The 21260-nt window shown below is 32.4% G+C and overlaps 1 protein-coding gene across 5 annotated transcripts in view; it reads right to left on the bottom strand.

The window, feature by feature from the left end:
• The window catches only part of CADM2 (cell adhesion molecule 2), a 1080612-nt gene that overhangs the window by 67960 nt on the left and 991392 nt on the right, over positions 1–21260 (bottom strand). For 3 of the 5 annotated variants that reach the window (XM_082738271.1, XM_082738272.1, XM_082738273.1), the window contains one exon: positions 12212–12331. The exons of the other annotated variants lie outside the window; for them this stretch is intronic. In XM_082738271.1, the coding sequence (XP_082594397.1) occupies positions 12212–12331 (120 nt within the window). The remainder of the gene's footprint in view (positions 1–12211; positions 12332–21260) is intronic. 5 annotated transcript variants of the gene reach the window in all.

The following is a 21260-nucleotide window of genomic DNA, read 5'->3' as shown; positions in this document are numbered from 1 at the left end:
CCTTTTAGTAAAGCACCATTTAATTTACTTTAAAAGTTCACATTATATATACATTGCCTTGAAAATATCCTCCATTGATTTATTGCCAAATATTAAATAGAGGAATTAGAAATTTGAAAATGAAGTAGTAAAATGAAACATTAGGACTTCCTTCTAATTTGCATAGTTTTTTTCTTTTGACTTGGATTTAAGCTGGGATATGTCTGTCTTTAACCTGGTAGATCTAAGAGGAGAATATATAAGGATTTGTTTTCAGTTCCCTAAAATAGCATCTGAGATACAGAACTCAATCTCCAGCTAAATCTCAGAACTAGGGAATAGGATACCTAGAAACACCAGAAAAATTAGACTGTTATTCTGAGTTCCTTGAAAACAATTCTAATATCCTACTCTCGACAAAACTTTCCATCGTGTGAGTGTGAAATGCCAAGGGGCACAAGCTGTGCGTACCATAGACAGTTAACTTTCAGAGTAAAAACAAGCTGAATTGTTTTTACTTTACAAGTTTCCTATCTGCTAACTTAGCTGAATTAATAAAGTACACATAAAAACATCAAAGGCAGAAATATCATGTAATATATTAAAGACTGTGATTGCTTCTTCTAAAATCTTCTCTGAAGAAAATGTTTTTCTTTTCTGAAAAGCTATTATCTCCAGACTGAAAATTATTTGCCTACATGACACTAGAATTCTTTTAATAGAAAGTTAATAATACATATCTGTATCAGTGTATTATTAACCTACAGCTAACTCGTTTTTAGAGCTCCCCTCACCCCCATAACCAAGTTTTTGAAAGCATTTGTTTCAAATAAAACAGTCTGCATCTATGCAAGTAGATTTGAGAATATTTCAAATGAGGAATCTCTCACTACTCGACAAATTGAACGGGTATTCCTCTCACTAAGATTCAAAATGGTTTCCTCTTGGGAAGTAAGTTATTTAAATAAGAATATATTTTATTATTATTATTGTTGTTGTTAATATTTTATTGTATCGCACAACAATCTCAGCCTTACCATACTTCATAATCTTCTCTCCACATTGAGAGTGTTTTTATCTTTCCAATGGTAGCCTTGAAGGGAAATTATATATTAAAGTGAATTGAATGGCTGCTATCTTACCACCATTACTAGCTTCATGACTAGTGTTCTGTTATGGACTTGTGATATGTATATTTATGAGAAAAATCCAAAACTAAACTAAAATCTGACAGCTTTTTCTAGAGTGAACAAATTATATGACATATTCTAAACCAATTAGATAACATTCTACGCCCATGGGTCTCTGCCGTTCATTTTCCTTATGGCCCCCAAATCCACCCTCTACCCTTTTTTGCCTTGCTCTGTGCTCTGGGAGCCTGACTTCTCTGCACGGCTCCACCCAGATTCCTTGACCTCTGATTTCCTTGGGATTGGATTAATGGAAAGATATTGGAAGACAGGAGAAGCAAGCGGTCTGATATTGATCCCTCCTCTCCTGGTGTCTATACCTGACTGAGGTTTGGATTCTTTGACCACTGCCCTTTTCAAGCTGCCCCTTTTCTGGCCCAATTCTTCTCTAACTAGAATACCCTGTTCACTTCCTTTGACCCTTCAGGTCCAGGGCTGATTACTATGCTTTGCTGTTGAGAGTTCTCTTCTGCCTCCACATGCCATATTAGTTTCCCAAACTGTCCATATTTTCTGTGAAAGTCTCCTCATTAAAAAACTCTTTCATTACACTGTTTGAGACTGCCATCAATGCCTGCTGATATTCTGAGTAACACACTAATCTAGGAACGTAAAAAGTTGGCAATCAATATTTAAAGAACGTGACTTCAAGGAGAAAGAAAAATGATCATGTTAAGACCATTGCAGCTTACCCAGTTTAACACAGACTACTCTAGAAAATCCTTCTGGTTTTCATTATGGAACCTTGTTCTTAGTCATCAAATGTGGTTCAAACACTTTCAAAAAAGTATGTTTCTCAATGAATCTATTGGAAGTCTTCATGTTAAAGTTGCCTTTTCTTTCTTTATTTAAATATTTATTAATCAGCATTCTTTGCTTACTAGTGAGTTAAATTAAATAAAATAGTCCTGGGGTTATTTGAGTTCACCTTTTTATTTTTTCTAAAGTGAAGAAGAACTGGACTTAAATTAGATGTTTCCATTTATTATTCTGAGCACTGAGCAGAATTCCCTTTATACTAATGTAATTCTTTAAACAATACTGGTAAAAAAATAATTTGATTTCTGGTCTTGCTAACCTGTTAGCATTTATAGTGACTTTGCTGACCATTTTTAAAGCTAATGAACTCAAGTTTTTAACTGTGAAACTGGTATACATCATTGGCCTTGATAGGTTTTCTTGCAATAGTTTAAGCCTGTATACTGACTGGGACAATATTTTTTCTTAGTCCTTATTCTTAATTATTTTATAGACATCTTTCCCCTTAAAAGTCAGTGGTATCTCAGCTTTAGCATAAAGCAGTTCTGATACTAAAACTGTATAAGCATTATAAACATATTTAAGAAGTCATTCAGAAAATCTGTCTCTTTGCCTTGCAGTCTCCTTATACACACTTTGCATCAGGTAGCATTTAATTTTCTGGCCACCGCTAATTTAAATGACTACAGAAAGCTAATGGGAGATTATTTGAAATCTAGAGAAATTTAAAAAAAAAACTACTGTACTATTGAAACAAGATATGTTTTAAAATATTACAATTATTCAAGCACTTATTATAATTCCATGAACTCCCCAGAGTTAATAGATTGTATTAGACCCTTCTCAGAAGTCATGCTTTGTGGCATTTGCTCTTATTTATTGTCCTGGTAGAAAGTTCCAGCAGAAGTCAAGGTCACCTTCTATCCCAAAGTTGGTATAATTAGTATCAATTCGGTGTTTCACCAAGCTAACACAGGAGGTTATTAACTGTGTTTCATGTGGAGTGTCAAAGAAGCAAGGGCAGTGCCAGCAATCTTTTCAGCTTCAAAGGCACAGCTCATAAATTTAATTCATTGGTTAGTAAGAAAGATACAACCAGTTTAGTTTATTAATGATTTTAAAAATAATTTTAGAGACGTTCTAGAAATACATTTATATATATACGTAGTCTAAGCTTTTAAAATATAAAACAGATCATCATCCTAGTAATAAGTGACAAAGTCTTTGTATTTTATAAGTGATGTGCTTTCTGGAATATTATAAATACAGAAAATCTTAAACTTAACATTTGTATGTATACACATACTATATAAAGATGAATCCCAGAAAATGGCACATAGTCTACTAGGGAACATTTTCTTTTCTTTCTTAGATGTTGTTTTGTAGGAAATGTGTATGCTATTAGATTGTATAAAATCTAGGTTTATTACCATAATATCAATTAAGACACTCTTACATTTACAGAAGTAAAAACAATATTAGTGAAACTGTTTACTTAGAAGAAATATAAACTAACAGAACTAAGATTTCTGTTTAAATTGATCTAAGCCAAAGAAATAAACAAGCTTAAAATGAAACTCTTAAAAATGTTTGATGTTTTAAATTGCACAAACCACAAGAGTGCCCTTAGAAAATAGAATAGAGCATAAGTGTACTGCTTCCCTTAATAGGTCATATTGGAAAGAAAATAAGAGTATCAGTTCTCCTCAACTATTTCCCAAATGCTAAAAAGAAATAGGTAAATATTTAAGGATTTTCAAATTTTGCTAGAGTTCATCCTCATCCAAGTCAGACTCAAAAGTTTCATTTGGTGTTAGACGTGGTTATGTATAACAAGCAATATGTATTCTTGTTCCAAATAAGATCTACGAGAATACAAAAAAATGACTTTAGCATTCTATGTTATCTTGGAATAACTTAAACTGAAACACTGCCATTATTCAAATGTGTGAGTCCATAGCAGACTAAGAGATGGGGACCTCCAGACAGCATGCTCTCCCACGCCCGGCCTGTAGCATGTCCCTTCAGCATGAGCAACACAACACTGGCAGCAAGGTTGAAATTGCTCTAAGCTATGGACCATATGTGTTGCTTCCTCTTTCTAAGTAGGAAACATTTTTAGTAGCCTATTTTCATTATAAGCTATGTTTCAATATTTAATTTTAAAATGGCATCAATTTCATGTAATAATTGTTGTTTTTAAAAAGACTTATGGAAATGTAGCAACACTTACAGCTTAAATGTGGAAACCTGTCTTTTTGCAGATAGGCAGGTCTCACTATATGGACCATCTGGAGACTGAATTATTACTTAGTTTTTGCCAAGTGGGAAAAAAAAAAAACAACATATTGACACTTAATTTTTAAAAGCTCACAACACCATGCAAATTTTGTTTTATTACCACCAATAAAACCAGAAACATTTTTAATAGCTAAACACTCATAATACAACCTCATAAACAACTTCTTGATTTGCACACTTTGGGATTTAACTGTGTCGAGATGATATATTTTACCATTGCAAATGCTCTATTTGAGTGCATTTATAGTGACTAACTTGGAGCTCTAATGTTTATACTCCATTTTTCTTTCTCAGTGTTGGCTTTTTCTTTTATTCTGTTAAATGTTTATGATTTTAGATTCCAATTTTTAAAGTATCTACACCAAAAAGGGAAGGAGGTGACACATTAATAAATCCAAATAAAAGCTGAAAATAAATAAACTAATTAAAAAAAAGTAAAGATAGACTAGACTTTCTTTGATATAAAGGAAATAGAGAATAGAAGCATAGGTCAGATCATTATTGCTTTTAAAAGTTATTTAATTAAATAGATGCTTTAGATAGTGGCTTGGAGGACACATATATGCACATTGTGTTCATTTTATTAACGTTTATTGTATTTTGAAGCCAGAGAAAGGAAAGAACAATCAAAATAAAGAAATCTACATATAAAAACACTATTGCATAATCAGCATTTTAGACCAATGTTTTCATTAAAAATGACTATATTAAATATGTGTGGAATTTTATAATTTGTCTTTATGCTGGCACAAAGTAAATAGTTTAGCAACTTTTTTGCTAAATGTTTAACTTTGTGTTAATGAATTTTTTTTTTTACAAGTCACTTAGATTACTTCAAGAAATTTGTAGAGAAGAAAGTATTTATTAAGATCTTTTAGACAGTACTATTTTAGGATTATACTTAATGGTCAAACAAGTTCCTAATTTCATTTACATTTAAATAACTCAATTTTATGCCATTCATATGATTTAAAAGTACAATGGCAGCATATGGGCTAAAAGAGTTTTGGTATATGCTAAAATTCATTATATTCTACATGCATGATTTAAAATATTTCACTTAATACTACATTTTTAAACATAAGTAACAAAATTACCATGCTATTCAGTAGTGAAGAATTGAGAACTTCAGTAGAAGAGCTTGACATTAAGCTTTTGATTGTCAAGATATCCATTTTTTTAAAGACTTTTATTTATGTATTTATTTGAGAGAGAGAGAGAGAAGGAGAGTGAGAGAAGGAGAGAGAAAGAGAGAGCCTGTGAGAGAGACAGGCAGAGGGAGAGGGACAAGCAGACTCCCTGTTGAGCAGGGAGATCCACTCTGGACTCTATCCCAGGATCCTAGGATACCCCTTAAGGTATTTATTTCAAATAAATGAAAAAACATATTGCCTGCAGTAAAATACAGCTGCTAGCCAAACAACAAGATAAGGAATTCTGCTGCCCCACCTGTGAGATTTCCTCTTTCAGAAACCGTTGGGTAGCTTAGGTAACTGACCACTTGGAGTAAACGCACTTCTTCCTTCTTGTGCCCTCATTCCCACTCTTATGCTTCAAATTCGCCAGTTAGTGACCCCAAAACCTTTGGATGCTCTAATAAAGGCAGAGCATCAGGTCCATGCATGGTCTCTCTTTCTGTTTGTGACCTCATTGAGTGGCCTTCCAGGAACTGATTAATAAATCTTGTGACTCAAAGTTTCCGATGGTTTCTTGCTAAAATGTATCCTGAGCTCATAATAAGAACCACAAGGGCTAGTCCCATCACAACACTGGCCCCAGTGGAGTAAATGTCTATGGGGTCTCCTATAAATATTAGGAGTAAATGCCTAAGGACAGTGCCTTAGGCATTCCTATCTGAAGGCATTACTAGCAATAGGCTGCAATCAATGCAGTGGTACCCATCTTTAAATTTTGTGTTTGGTCATTATTCTAGTTGCAGATAGTTTGATAATGGCCAAATTCTTAAATTTTTAAAACATGTCTCTTGTTTTTGTTTTGTAATGCCATGCTAAAATAAGGTCCCATTGCAATGAGCCTCATTCTAATTAATAAATTGGTTAAGATTACTAGACAAATGATATAATTGTATTACTATAAAATTTTTTTTCCATTTCAAAGTCTAAAGTAAACCCAAATCTATATTTGAACCAATAACTCATTTAGATGTTTACAAAGATAGACTATATAAACAATTTTGCCATCAAGTTTGGAATTATGTTTCCTCATTTGATGTATTGAAATGCATAAAGCATTTGAACAGACTCTTAGTATAAGGACAGGAAATATATCAGAAGTTTTGTATCTTCTCTTTATTTCTATCATCACATTTTTGTATTTGAAAAACATTAACAATTGTACAGAGCCAAAAACACCAATTAGGAAGTTATAAGTTTTCTCTTTTGATAAATATAAAACATTCACTTATGAATATTAATTTTAAAAATGATGATAAATAGACATAACCACTGATATATGTCATTGTCTCATATACAATTAAAAAAATTCAGTACCTTTATATTGTTAATCTGTACAGTGATGATACTGTTTAAGATTCTTACAGTATGACATAGTTATGAAATTAAAGCCTTATGACATAATCAAAGTGAAAAAGTTTTCAAATTAAACTATACCATGCTAAAAGAATATTAATACTAGAAATCACATCAGGTTATTTGGAACCATTTCATAAATTATCATATCTAACTTATAACTTAATTAACATTTATCACAGTGATCCAAAAGAAAAAATAACATAAGAAACCTTTGTGAGAGAATATATCTGTCATATGAACTGAATGATAGGATTATTCAGGCCATTAGACTTAAAAAAAAAAAAAACCCTGCAATTTCCAAAAGTAGAAATTAAAATGTCTTGTAGCAATGTTCTTTTATAATAAAATAATTTTAAGAGATCTATAAAATGTCCAGATTTTAGCTATATGATATAAACCCAGAATAAGTTTATCAACTATTGCTATATTCATAGATAGATAAATTCTATATGCTCTAGAAATATTTTATCTGATGTTTTGTATAAACAATAATAATTGGGCTTAAAAGTAATCAGTAACTAATACCAAAATTTTTTCCAGAGTTATGTATATAATTATATATATATATATACATATATGATTTCAGTAATTGCATGATACAGCTATAGATAAACACATTTGTTTTACTAAAAACAACTGAAAAATAAGCCTATTATATACTGAGTGGTGATTATGTTTCCAGAACTCTAGATATTATTTGATCCTCAAGACAATCTGGGAATTAAATGCTTCTATCAAGTGTTTCTCATTTTTCTGATAAAAATGCTGAGGCTCAATTTGATTCCTTGTCGAAGACCAAAGACCTTGTAAGCAGAAGAACCAAAACTCACACCCAAAAATGCCTCTAGGGCACTTTTTTTCCTCCTCTTGCCCAGGACTGCTCAAGTGTACTGGCTTCTCCATGTCTTAACACCTCTATTTGTAACAAGATACAGCTAATTGCTAGCTTTCATCCCATATGGCTGAAGCTCTGCTTCCTCCTAAAAGAAATGCATTTTATGTATAAACTGAAGAGCTTTGAAAATTCTTAAGGTTGTGGCTGGTGATTTGAGGATATTGTTTTGTTTTGTTCTATATCACCTTGATTTCTAATACAGCCACAGGAGTGATTCTTTAAATGTATGTTTATCATATCTGAGGATGGAAAACTTAGTAGCAGTGAAAGAGTGTAGATGGAGAAACAAATGGTGATTCATTAGCAGTCACTTATTAAATATACAGATAGTAGGTAAATTATAATTTATGAAATATAAGAAATAACATTTAAACCCCATAAAATCAAATAAAGTAAAAAATGCAAGATGAGAATACTGAGTCCTCTATAGTTCTCACCTTTTCTTAGGCAGTACATTCTTATTACAATCTTTTTTAACTATAATTTTGAAAGGTCCTTTATTAATTTTATAAATGAATTGCATTTAAAGAATAATTGCATCTGAAAGCTCTAATAGGCAATAAACAATTAAAAGAATACCAGTCAACTTTAAAAAGATAAGTGCAAAATTTACAACAATGTGAAAACGGGTACAAAACTTACTTAAAAAAAAAATTTTTTTTTTTTTTTTTTTTTTGGAAAGGGAGAGAAAGAGCATGGGACGGGAGGGGTATAGGGAGAGGGGAAGAGAGAATCTTAAGCAGGCTCCATGCTCAGTGCTGAGCCCGATCTAGGGCTCGATCTCACAACTGTGAGATCGTAACCTGAGCAGAAATTAAGAATCAGATCCTTAACCGACTGAGTCACCCAGGCACCCCAAAACCTCCTTAAAAAATTAAAAATAGAAATATCATATGATCTAATATGTCTACTACTGGATATTTGCTCAAATAAAATGAAAACATTTATTCAAAAAGAAATTTGCACCCCTATGTTTATTGCAACATTATTTACACTATCGAGGATATGGAAACAACCTAAGCATCCACTGATAGATGAATAGATAAGGAAGATATGGTATACACATGCACACATGCATACAAACATACACATACATATGCATACATATGCATACACATGCATACAAACGTACATACACATGAATATTAATCAGCCATAAAAAAGGACATTGTGCCATTTGCAACAGGGATAGGCCTAGAGGGTCTCATGTTAAGTGAAATAAGTCAGACTGAGAAAGACAATCGCCATATAGTTTCACTCATATGTGGAATATAAAAAAAAGAAATGGGTACAACAAACAAAAAGCAGAATCACATCTTCTTGATCCATTCATCTGTTGATGGACATCTAGGTTCTTTCCATAGTTTGGCTATTGTGGACATTGCTGCTATAAACATTCGGGAGGGGGTTTGGGAGAAGGGGGTGGGATTATGGACATTGGGGAGGGTATGTGCTTTGGTGAGTGCTGTGAAGTGTGTAAACCTGGTGATTCACAGACTTGTACCCCTGGGGATAAATATATATGTTATAAAAAATTAAAAATTGGGCGCCTGGGTGGCTCAGTGGGTTAAGCCGCTGCCTTCAGCTCAGGTCATGATCTCAGGGTCCTGGGATCGAGTCCTACATCGGGCTCTCTGCTCAGCAGGGGGCCTGCTTCCCTTCCTCTCTCTGTGATCTCTTCCCTTCCTCTCTCCTACTGTGATCTCTTCTGTCAAATAAATAAATAAAATCTTTAAAAAAAAATTAAAAAAAAAAAAAAGCAGAATCAGACCTATAAATACAGAGAAAAAAACTGATATTGCCCAGGGGAAAAGGGTGGTGGGTGGGCAACATGGGTGAAGGGGAGTGGGAGACTCAGGCTTTCTAGTTACGGAATGAATAAGTCATGGTAATAAAAGGCACAGCATGAAGAATATAATCAATGATACTGTATTACCACTGTACGGTGACAGATGGTAGCACACTTGTGATGAGCACAGAATAATGTATAAACTTGTCAAATCACTATGCTGGACACCTAAACTTAACATAATGCTATATGTCAACTGTACTCAAATTAAAAATAAAAAAAGGTCCTCGCTCTGATGAACTTCATATTCTAGTAAATGGCAATGGAAATTAAACAGATAAATACATAAAATAATTCATAAAAATGCTTATCTACTGACTGAGTCTTCTACTCCCTCAAATATGGACTAGAACATTAATGATACAAGTGCACTTGATGACTTTCCCAGGCCTCAGTGGTTTGTTGAAGATGGGAGAGAAAAGTAGGTATTAGACTAACACTTAAAGTCAACATTGCTTTATTTTCTATACAAAATAACTACTATGAATTGCCTAACTTATAAAATACTTTTTCTTTCCACATATTTTGGTGCCTTTTGAAAAATACCTTCCATTTTTTAAGTAAAAATAATGGAATGTTGTGTGTCTTCTGTGACATTTGTAATGTTCAACTGCAGAAAACTCTTTACCACATTTTAAAGTCCATGGTGTAAATTACACAAAACATTTTAGGAAACCTGTAAAAATGAATTTACTAGAAAAGGTAGAAAACTGATTTCATTTTAACTGGCTGGTTCAGATACAGTAAGTGATTCCACTTAAGATGCATGTGAAAAAATATAAAATATGTTATTAAATACTTCACTTTGAAATAAAACATTTTTCTCTAATTTTTTCTAAGTTGTGTATTCATATATGCCCAGGAAGGACATGAATACTTTTCCTTCATTAAGCACAGACACTGGTTACTTGGGAAGGATGCATTAATTTAATTGCTAGTGATTTTAGATAAAACATGTTTAATTTCCATAATCACACTGTCTGGCATAACCCCATCCTCAATAAATGTTTTTGAAGAGGAAAGAATAATTGAATATTAACAACTTTTTTTGTTATAAGTAGGTCTTCAAAAAAAAAAAATTAGTCGATGTCACCATCCTTATCCATCAAAGTGATTTGTCTGCACAGTCAGAACTTAATATTATCATAGAGATTTTGTTAGCATGCACTAATTGCATTTCACATAAGTTACTATTTGTAAAAATCTTTGGAAAATAATAAATTGAAGCAAAGTAAAAATTTAGGCATCTCTCATTTCATACAATATCACAAAGTATTTTTTACCTTTTTCCATTTTTATTACTTTCCCCCATTTCCATATAAATTGTTATGAGAAAGATCTTTAAATTCTTCCTACTTGTAGATTTAGCTCAAATACAATTCATTTAATAATACTAAAATAAACATAGGAATTTTTTTGAAATTCTTACAGCTATTATTATCAAATTTCAGTTATCAATCATATATCATATAATAGAGTTGACATGATTATTAAACATTAAAAATTATCTAATATCAGATGTTTTTCAGAAGCAAAAGTATAATATTATAATTGTTATATCAAAGCCAGCAACTCAATTTAATTTTGCAAATCAATAAAATCCCAAGGAAAACAGTCTAATTGAACAAACTTTACAAGTAAAGGAAAATAATGTTAAGCCAGTACTTAGTACAACTTTAATTAACACATATTAATGTAAAGTCCCCATGATTTCAAGTTAAATTGTTAAGTTTAACACATATTAGTATAGCCAACACAAAACAAAACATGTATAAATACAAAAAGACAGACTTAAATAGGACAAATTATCTTTGAACATTGCTTATGCAAAAATTAAGTTTAAAATCTGTTTTCCTATAATGCACTTTTAAAATTTGTTTAATTTCTTCATAACCTACTAACCACTTAATGACTGCTCAGGAATGCTTTCTTGTATTTCTGAACCATAATGAAATTATTTTTTGCCTTTAAAGATTACTTCTATTTCTTCAAGGTTGCTTTCCTTAAGGCAAGAATATTTATTATTAAACCAATACCGGAAGTTACTCACAGAGCCAAATGAATTCCTATGATCCTGAACAGCTTTACCAATATTTGTTTTTAGAACATTCTGTTAGTAGACTAAATAGATCTACTCAGAAATCTATTTAAAATGACATCCTACTTTAGGATGACATGTTGAATATTTACTTAAAAGTTCTATGTGGTTAATAGTTTATAATGATCCCACAAATTATGCCAATCTTTAGAACACATTCAACACTGTGAGTATTTTTAATCCAGTGGCAGAAGAATAAGTCATTAACATTAAACAAAGATCTTTAAAAAGCAAAAGCTACTTTTGCAACCTTGAACATCTTATTTCTTTGCTTACATTTATAAGGCAAAGCAAAAAGAAAAAAAAAGTGTCCAATGTTCACATTTAAATTGGCTCGGTGTTTGCTCCATATATTTTTAACCTATACTCTGGAATATTTTCATAAGCGTCATAAGTGGCACTAAAAAAATTAAATGTACCATCTTGCCTCATATTCTATTCCAATAACCCTAACTGATAGTAATTTAGGTGACTTAATTACTCTTATAATGAAGTAAAATTGGATCTCGATTTTTCTACCCTTTTAAAAAACCCTTTAAAGCTTCATTTAATGTGTTTTCCAGGCCATAACAAAGAAGCATACTGTACCTCTTATGCTGCTGGTTGTTGCAGATGTGGTTGGGCTGGTTGTTATGGCTACAGTGGTTGTGACTGTTGCAGTGGTAAGGGAGGGGATGATAGTAGTGGAAAGCAAAGTGTTGGGAACATCTGGTGAGTGGAAAAAAACAAAATATAAAACAAAATCATATCATGCAAACAAAAGAGAAACACAAATGATTCAAATTATAAATACATAAGTCTTATTTAGGTTTAACTTTAACAGGCTTACACAGATTATCAGGTACAAAGCTGGCTGTACCACATGGTTCTTGTCATTTTTTTTCTTCACTTCTTTTTCCCGCTCCCACACAAAGCAAAAACTTGGAGCAATGCTTGAGAATAAGCAGATTATTTGTAATATTTAGAGTGAAATTTAAAATGACAAGAATTCATTTGTTCACTGAGTCATTTGAAAAGTGTGACATGCAGTAGCAAAATAGAAACAGGTAAAACCAAAAGTGACATGCTTTGTCAAAGAAGTAAACAAAGAAAAAACACAACAGAAATAAACACAAAAAACACCACCATAAAAGATTAAAGAAATGTTAATGATGGATGAGTATATGCATGTTAAATGCTTTTTTGATTTTTTTTCTTTTAGGAAAACTTAATGGTAGGAAATAAGATGACAGCAATCTTTAGAAACAAACAAAAAAAGAAGCTAATTGTTATTATTATTACTTTGCTTTTCTTTTTCTCACAAATGATGTTAATGTACAGCTTAGAGTCTTGCAGATCTTACCCTGATTAGCTGGTAACGCCTTCTAACAATTTTGCAGTACCTAGGAGTCTTTAACAAGTATTGAGTCAACTAGCATGGAACCCAATATTCTGAAAGGTTTATGATTTATTTTATTTGGCATACATAAGAGAGGTTATTGAACATAGACTTGAACCATAATACTCCACCCCTAGCCCATAATTAGTCAAAGTTGACAAAAGTCAACACTAGATTCCGATAGAGAAAACATAATAAACAGAAAGAACAACTTAGAATTTTACACCAAAATCTTCCTTTCACTCAAAACTGGCTGAAAATTTGAGGAGCGGTGTAGGAAACACTGAAACAATGTAGCCAGTGTCAAGCTATAGAACCTGAGTAAGAGTCTCAAAAAGTCAAATCTTGTCTCAAGTGGATAGGCATATAATTTACACAGTGAGGAAATGAGAAACAGTTCACAAATTACCTATAATTACAGTGCTGGGGTTTGATTTCACATGTTTGCCACACAGTCCCTATATATTCAAAGTGTTTGACAGATTATTTTGCTGTTAAAAGGCTTCCTGTCATTCTCTCAGCTAAAGTCTTTGAGTCACACCAAAAATTTTCTAGTTTTTTACTTCTGATAAATTAGCCCTCCTCAATCCTCAGACTTGAACCTGCTGGATTCTCTACACTAGAGACATCAGAAAACAGTAGGAGCTCGCTCTCTTATCTTGGGTATTGATGTTTACACCTGTTTTTCAACAGGGAAAATGCTTTCTAGACAGTCAAATTAAGAAAACAACCTTCTAAAAACTCAATGGTGCTACATTAATCACTGGAGAAAATGGGTATTGCCTGGTGTGCGATTACCATGATCATAAAATAGAACTGACTTTAACAACCTTATACACTGAGTAAATATTATGTATATGTGCACATATACCTCTTATTTACTGATTTTTATAATACCTTCTTATTTTCATGGTAAGCTCTCCTAAATGGGTTAGGCAGGCTGAAAGTAAATGAAAGACGCTTTCTAAATTAAAAAAACATGAGTAATATTAATGTTCATGCATACCTAAAATAGAAAATAATACATTCTTTGTCGGCTAGTAAAATCTTTTGCTTATTAGGATCTCAAAATATATGTATTTAGTTTATGCAAAAGGAAATGTCTTACAGGGCTATCAAACACAAGAACATATAATGGTATTAGCTCTTTAAAACTCCATGTAAAGAAACTGATACTACCAAACCTAACACAGATGATAAAATAATACATTATTTGCTATTAGACAATGAGTTAAAATAAGATTCCATTAGATCTGAAAAGCAGCCTTCCAAAATCAGCCAGTATCATTCACCTCCTGCGAACTGGAATATAAATAACAGTGTTTGGTGGTATTTGTTCATTTTTTGGATTAGCCAAAAAAAAATTATGTGGTCTTTTTTCTTTATTCCATATCAATAAAAATAGAATAATAATATATCTTGATTTGTTTTTGAGAGAGTATATATTTTCAGGTACTATGAATATTTTTGTATTAACCAAATCATATCTTTATTTCCTATAATTGTGAAAATGCAGTAGTTGTAAAAATTGTTAATACACTTTAAGAAAACTGCCCTACTATTTTTTAAAGTGTTCAGATAACACTACAAATCATTATTGGCTCATACTCTGACTCCTGCTTTGTCAGTCCATCATCCTCTCATCCTTCCCTCTTGACTCCAAATGTACCTAAAAACAAATCTGGTGAAAGAAATTTGATGGAAAACACCTTGGACAAATGACAACCAGGCCAGGAAAAGTATCTGTCAAATAAGAAATCTCTCCCAGTCACTGTTAGATTTTCAGTCATTACTAACTTTATTTCATCCTACGGGTTATGAAACATTTTAAACATTTTCATTTATCCTTTTTATGCTACACTCTTGTTTATCCAATTATTTCAACTCTATTGTAAAAGAGCAACTTTGGAATGATCTAAATACTCAACACCAGACAAGTAATCAGAATCAACTGAAATGTATCTCCATAGGATCAGTTGGAATTCGTGGAATTCTTAGAAAGATAAAAAACATTGTACAATATTTCTCTCTTCTACCTAAACTTTCTGTCTGCTCTGATTTTATTGATATTTGTCTCCACACTTGACAATTAATCCTTAAAGGGAAGAACTCTGCCTATTTATTGTTCAGATTCTAGCACAAGTTATAAGGTGAAGAAATATTTACTAAATGAAATTGTTCATAGCATAATAAACATACAACATATTTTAGGGGATCTAGAAAAGTCTAGTTTTTTGACAGGGTCATATAGTTAATATAAAACTAAAAGATTTAATTATTTCTTTTTTTAAATTAAATTAAATTAAAAATTTTTCAGTGTTCCAAAATTCATTGTTTATGCACCATACCCAGTGCTCCACACAATACGTGCCCTCCTTACATCTACTAAAAAATCCTTTCTATCTTCAATATAGATAGACAATAATTATTTTCTGAAAGATAACTTTTTTTTTAATTTTTTTTTAAGTAAACTCTACCTCCAACGTGGGACTTAAACTCACAACCCCAAAATCAAGAGTCACAAGCTCTACCAACTGAGCCAGCCAGGTGCCCCTAAAAGACAAATTTTTAAGGTCACAATTTATAACTTCTTCCTAAAATAAATATCCTTGCTAACAAAATGAAATACTTCCCACCTTTCCTGCTACTTTGAAAGCAATGTGAGCCTGACCTGAGATCCATGTCCTCCATGTTCCTTATGAACTCTTCATTTTCACTTAATTCAAGACTTTCAAAGAAAGAGTAATCAGCCACGAGGGCTCACTAAGTAGATCCTATCCTGATCAATAATAAAAGATCACAACAAATTTATGAATTGTCTATTATTATCCCCACTTAATGGATGAAAGAAATTTGAGATAGAACTTCCTTGTCTCTAAATTTAAATATATATTCATATGTATATACTAGAGTGCAGAGAGACTATTTTATTTCATAGGAGTATAATGGAGAAGTTTCTTGAACACTTCCACCTCAAGATCATTTATTTTAGCTGCCTGACTGCAACTCTTGTCAAAGTAGAAATTAGAAAAAGATTCTGAGCTGCCTTTCTAAGTCCAAATACTCATATTGAATTTTCACTCCTGTAATCAAGTGGCAACATTTCGCATCATTTCCCAATTGTTTAAAAGGTCTGGTTTTGTGCATTCTCTTTTGGCCTTTTATTTAGATACTGATAGTGAAAATGGAGCTCCATTTTCATAAGGTAACATGACACTGGAAACACTAGTACCTATCATTTGTCTCATTTTTAGGTATCTAGAATTCTGTCCAGTTTTAAAACCATTATACTGTTAATACAAAGTGCTCAGTCAAATATAGTACAGGATTGAAAAGGCAGTGGGTCATTTTTTTCCCTTCCAAGACATACTCATTTTTTTAAGAATAAAAATATACTAATCCACATGTAGAAGAATCACACATGTGCACACACACAATAAAAATAATTGAATCCTGATTTGATATTAATTTACTGTTCATAAAGCAAGATAATCTACAGTCATATTAATATTTTATGTCATTTGCTGAACATGACTTGTTGATTTTAGATCTTAATATTTTAATATTATATGATTAAAGGATATCTGAACATGGGCACTAAGTAACTACAAATTTAAAAAAAAGATATATTAATAGTTTGTGACATAATTTATGAATATCAGAATTCAGAAATGATAACTATATAATAAGTTAATCAGTTAAATACATGGCATTTCATCTCTGATTTCTACAATCCAAAAGATGGGGTCAAATTTTTATTTTCATTTTCCTTGGAGAATATCTTATTTGAATCAAATAATATTGAATTTGCCTGAAAAAAGTAGTTACAAATAAAATGTTCAAATTTATAATTTACAAAAGAAATTAACTGTATTATATATTTCCTAGATGTAAAAGCATAAAGAATGAAGAGTTAGTAATTGATAAAATATGTAGTGGAGAAAAATGGTATTTAAAGAAGTGAACAAAGAAAAAATAATCTGATTTTATTTGTCTAGACAGATGTTTACCATAGCAAAGGCAAGGCTTCATTTAAAGGAAAAATAGCCTTTTTTATAGGGAACTGAGAAAAGTAAAGCTTCCAAGACATGAAAATATTTGCTTATAGTTTTACCTATACATAAGGCGTGAATTACAATAAATTACACTTCTCATTTCAGTTGTAACATATATACTATTTTTCTGTAAAAGGAAAATTCAGGAGTATTTCAACAATGTCAGACAGAACCCCAAATTTAGTCAACTGTACAACTGCATATTAGTGCAAACTCTAAGTAGGCAGCCGAGAGTTATCCATGTGAGCAAATGCTGGGTTACAAATAAATGCAGTGTAAATAGTGCAGGTTACTTCTGTAAGGATCTACTCACTTGCAGAAGCACAATTTCTGCTCACACAACAATGTTGTCGAATCAGGAAACTGAAATCCATGTACAGGGACCATAGCTAAACTTTGTTAATGACTGATTCATCAGTCCATCATCTCTCTTGATCAGCCTGCTTGATTCTGCCATGAAGAACTCCAAACTGCCTCCCCCATTGTTATTAGGCACCTCATTGGAATAGGAGGGTCTAGAGTTCCTCAGAGCATATGTGCCTGCCTTCTTTTCTTTATTTTTCATAGTGCCTGGTTAACATAAGCAAAGGAACTGAAGTCTGGCGCACAAAAAGACATGTGCCCCTGACACAAGTCTTTTCCCAAAATTCTAGACTTAGTTCTTGCTGTTCTTTTCTTTGCTGCCATGTTCTCAGAGCCACATCCTGTTTCTTCAACTTTCCTTATCTTAATCTTTCCTGTTTCCAAAATCTTCCTTCAAAGCACCCTCAAATCACTTAATGCATACTTCTACACAAGCTTGTTATATATTACATTACCATTTTATTTATATATCTATCTCACCAATGAACTTCAGGTTCAGTTGTTATAAGTCAACATGTCTTCGTTTTTTAAATTATTTTGCCGTGGGACAAGTTTATTCTGACTCATTCCCCCAGTATTATCCAATCTCTGTCCCTTTCTTGATATAACTAGCAAAATGCTACTCTCAAGTTTCAGCCTGATTTGGATCTGCTCAGTGAAGACTTCCTTAACCAACTAAACATCAACTAATTCCCCTTCTCTCTGAATACCCATCTTTTTTTTTTTTTCCTAGCATTTATGTACTGCTTCCCTCACTATATTACCAATACCCCCATGATAACAATGTTCTACATTCGTGGGCAGCCATATGGGCACAACCAGAGTTATGGGCTTCTCACTAGCTCTGTGTCTCTATTTCTCTCTCCCAGTGGAGGATAGAATACATGTGTGATTCTACAGTAAGATTTTTAATTTAAATTTAATTTACATAATCAATTAATATACTCTATTATTCTAACTTATTAATGATAAACTATACAGTACACAGAATATATATCAAAGCTTTTCACGGAATTGGTGGTTGAAAAGAGGGAGGCTATAACATTTATTTGGCACTAACATGCATTGTTTGTATTTTATTCTTTTCACAAGCCAACAAGATGATAAGATAACAAAGAGAATAGAATAATGATACACTTCTGTGCTTCCTACAGGTACCCAGTTCTATGCTTTGAATTTGACTGGTACTTTATAAATAATGTTCCTATCGGTGATAATGACAATGATGTCAGTAGATAGGGAATAGTATCATTTTTAATAACATGAAACAGTAATTGAGACTTACTCATGGTTAATTTGTGAGGAAAAAAAAAATCCCCTCCTTGTTATTACCATGTATGAGATTTTTTTAGAAATTTCTGCTAAGAGTCTTCAAGTCTAAATGATTTTTTTTTTTTTTTAACTTTTTATTTTTTATAAACATATATTTTTATCCCCAGGGGTACAGGTCTGTGAATCACCAGGTTTACACACTTCACAGCACTCACCAAAGCACATACTCTCCCCAATGTCCATAATCCCACCCCCTTCTCCCAAACCCCCTCCCCCCAGCAACCCTCAGTTTGTTTTGTGAGATTAAGAAGAATCAATAAATGATTATTTTTAAAAATTAAAATGCAGCACACTGAAGAATCTTATATTCTGAATGCGGGTTTTGAATGTTTTTAAAAGTGTTAGAGCTCTAAATCATATCATCCAATTCAATAATAGAAAAGTGCCCTTTTTAATCACATCCTAATGAAGGAATTTTAAAAAAAGTGCAACCGCATTTTGTTACTGGAGCTTATTAGAGCAGAGCAGATCCTGTATAACCTTGTTAAAATGAAATCAGTTCCAACAAGCACTGTATACAATAAATTGAAGAATGGTGTAGCACCTTTTTTCCAATAACGAGCTTTTCAGGTTAAAGGTATGTTCTGTTCCCTACAAACGCAGTGTACAATAATTTCTAACTTGTCAACCTGTTTTGTTTTCTGGCAGTTTCTCTTTTTAAAAATGGCATTCTGGCCCATTCAGAATGGATTTTCTAAGCAAAATTAAGTCTAAAGAGTCCCAGAAGCCCAAGCTGCTTGTTTCTCTCCAAGGACTAGTGTTCAATAGGGAGAAAAATTGCTACCATTTAGTCTGGACTCCATATGTCTACTTTCTTTCTGCTTTATGTCACTAACTCTCCAGGGTGGTCCAAGGGTAATCAAGAGTGAGTCCAAACCAAGGATTATTAGTGGAGATACAGAAGGGTCAGAACTCAACACATATTAGAAGTATTAAGGTGAGAAATGTCTTTTTGAAAGACGCTATTCACATTTCTTAACCTTAAAAATAATAGGGCATCCTTAACCTTCTTACTGATAATTGCACTGCCATTGGAAGCAATTGTAATGGAAAAATGTACTGTATTTGCTTTTTTACCTGTGCAGAGAAGGACGTTTATCTGCTTCCATTATATTCAGCTACATGGAGCAGCTTATTTGAATTATAGCGTAAGAATGGATAACAGCACCACGGCTCTTCCTGAAATGACAACCACCGGGCTGACAAGGCCTCAACTTGCCCATGCATGCTTCCTTCTCAAGAGCCATATGGTAACCTCATCTGCTTCATAAAAAGGAACCCTTTTAAAAATTAGATCTGAATGAATCCCTTTTCATCCCTCTGATAGCTTCTACTGGCTTCACATACTAAATGGAAGCCTTATGCAATTAAAAAAAAAAAAAAGCTGTTTTTAAAAAATGAAAAGTACTGCAATTTTAACCTGCAGGCGGTAACCAACAGTTCCATGTAATTGCAGGAAAAGTTTATGAATAAAATCAGTCTGTTGTTTGAAAAAAAAGTGTACATTTTTTTTCTCTTAAAATATTCTTTCATAGTCCAAACTGACAAAAGTAAAATGGAATTTACAATAGGAAAAACAACAACAACAACAACAACAGCAAGAAACCCTTCCACGTGGATGATTCTATATTACTTAGCTCCCCCTACTTCAATACAATGAGCTCTTTCTTAAAAGTACTTTGTCAAAAAGTAAATCAGATGATTTGGTCAAATACTTTAAGTTCTGTGAGGATGAAAGTTGTCTTTAGGAAAAGAGCTCTGTCACTGGTTAAAGAAAAACTCAAATCAAGTATGAATACATACAGGAGACACGCGTTCTAGGAGAAAAACACTGGTTGAGAAATCCACATAATGACCCACATCCCTAATGTTTGGAGATCTCACACAAAGCAAAGTGTTTCCTAACCTTACAACAGCTTATTAAATAAACTACTCCCCCACCCTGGGATTTAGTTATACAAACTGATTACCTTCCCCAAGCTATTGACATTTAAAATATGCTCTCAATAAGAAAGTGAATATTTTACCAAAGTAAAGCATTTCTAACCATGGAACTTCATATTCTCCTGAATAAGTCTCTTGGAATATTCCAATTAATGAAGGGACCCTGAAAACATCTCTAAAGCCACATCATGGTGAGGCACAGGACTGAAAACTCTTCACTTTTTAATTTTTTGCCATGAAGTTGAGGCATAATAAGGAGTGTTTATTTATTTCTTACAGGCTCTGTAGTGTTTGGCCTAACACTTAAATATAGTAGATACTTAAGGAAAATGTTCTGAAATAATAAAGAATTAGATAGTATGACCCTGCAATAGAGATTTTCAGAAAAAAAAAATTTGTCCAGAAATAAATATTATCTTTGTAAATGATGTTATAGACTTCCAAAGAACGAATCCAATTTCTAGGAAGCAATAATCACAGAATTTTGCAAAAACAAAACAAAACAGACATGTGAAGTCAATTGCAAAAACCTTCTAATTTCTATGATTGCTTTTTTCTTTCATTT

Source organism: Mustela nivalis, assembly GCF_964662115.1.
Source record: "Mustela nivalis genome assembly, chromosome: 1".
Lineage (NCBI taxonomy): Eukaryota > Metazoa > Chordata > Mammalia > Carnivora > Mustelidae > Mustela > Mustela nivalis.
Note: the sequence above shows the minus strand (reverse complement) of the source record. Positions and strands in the feature narration are given on the sequence as shown.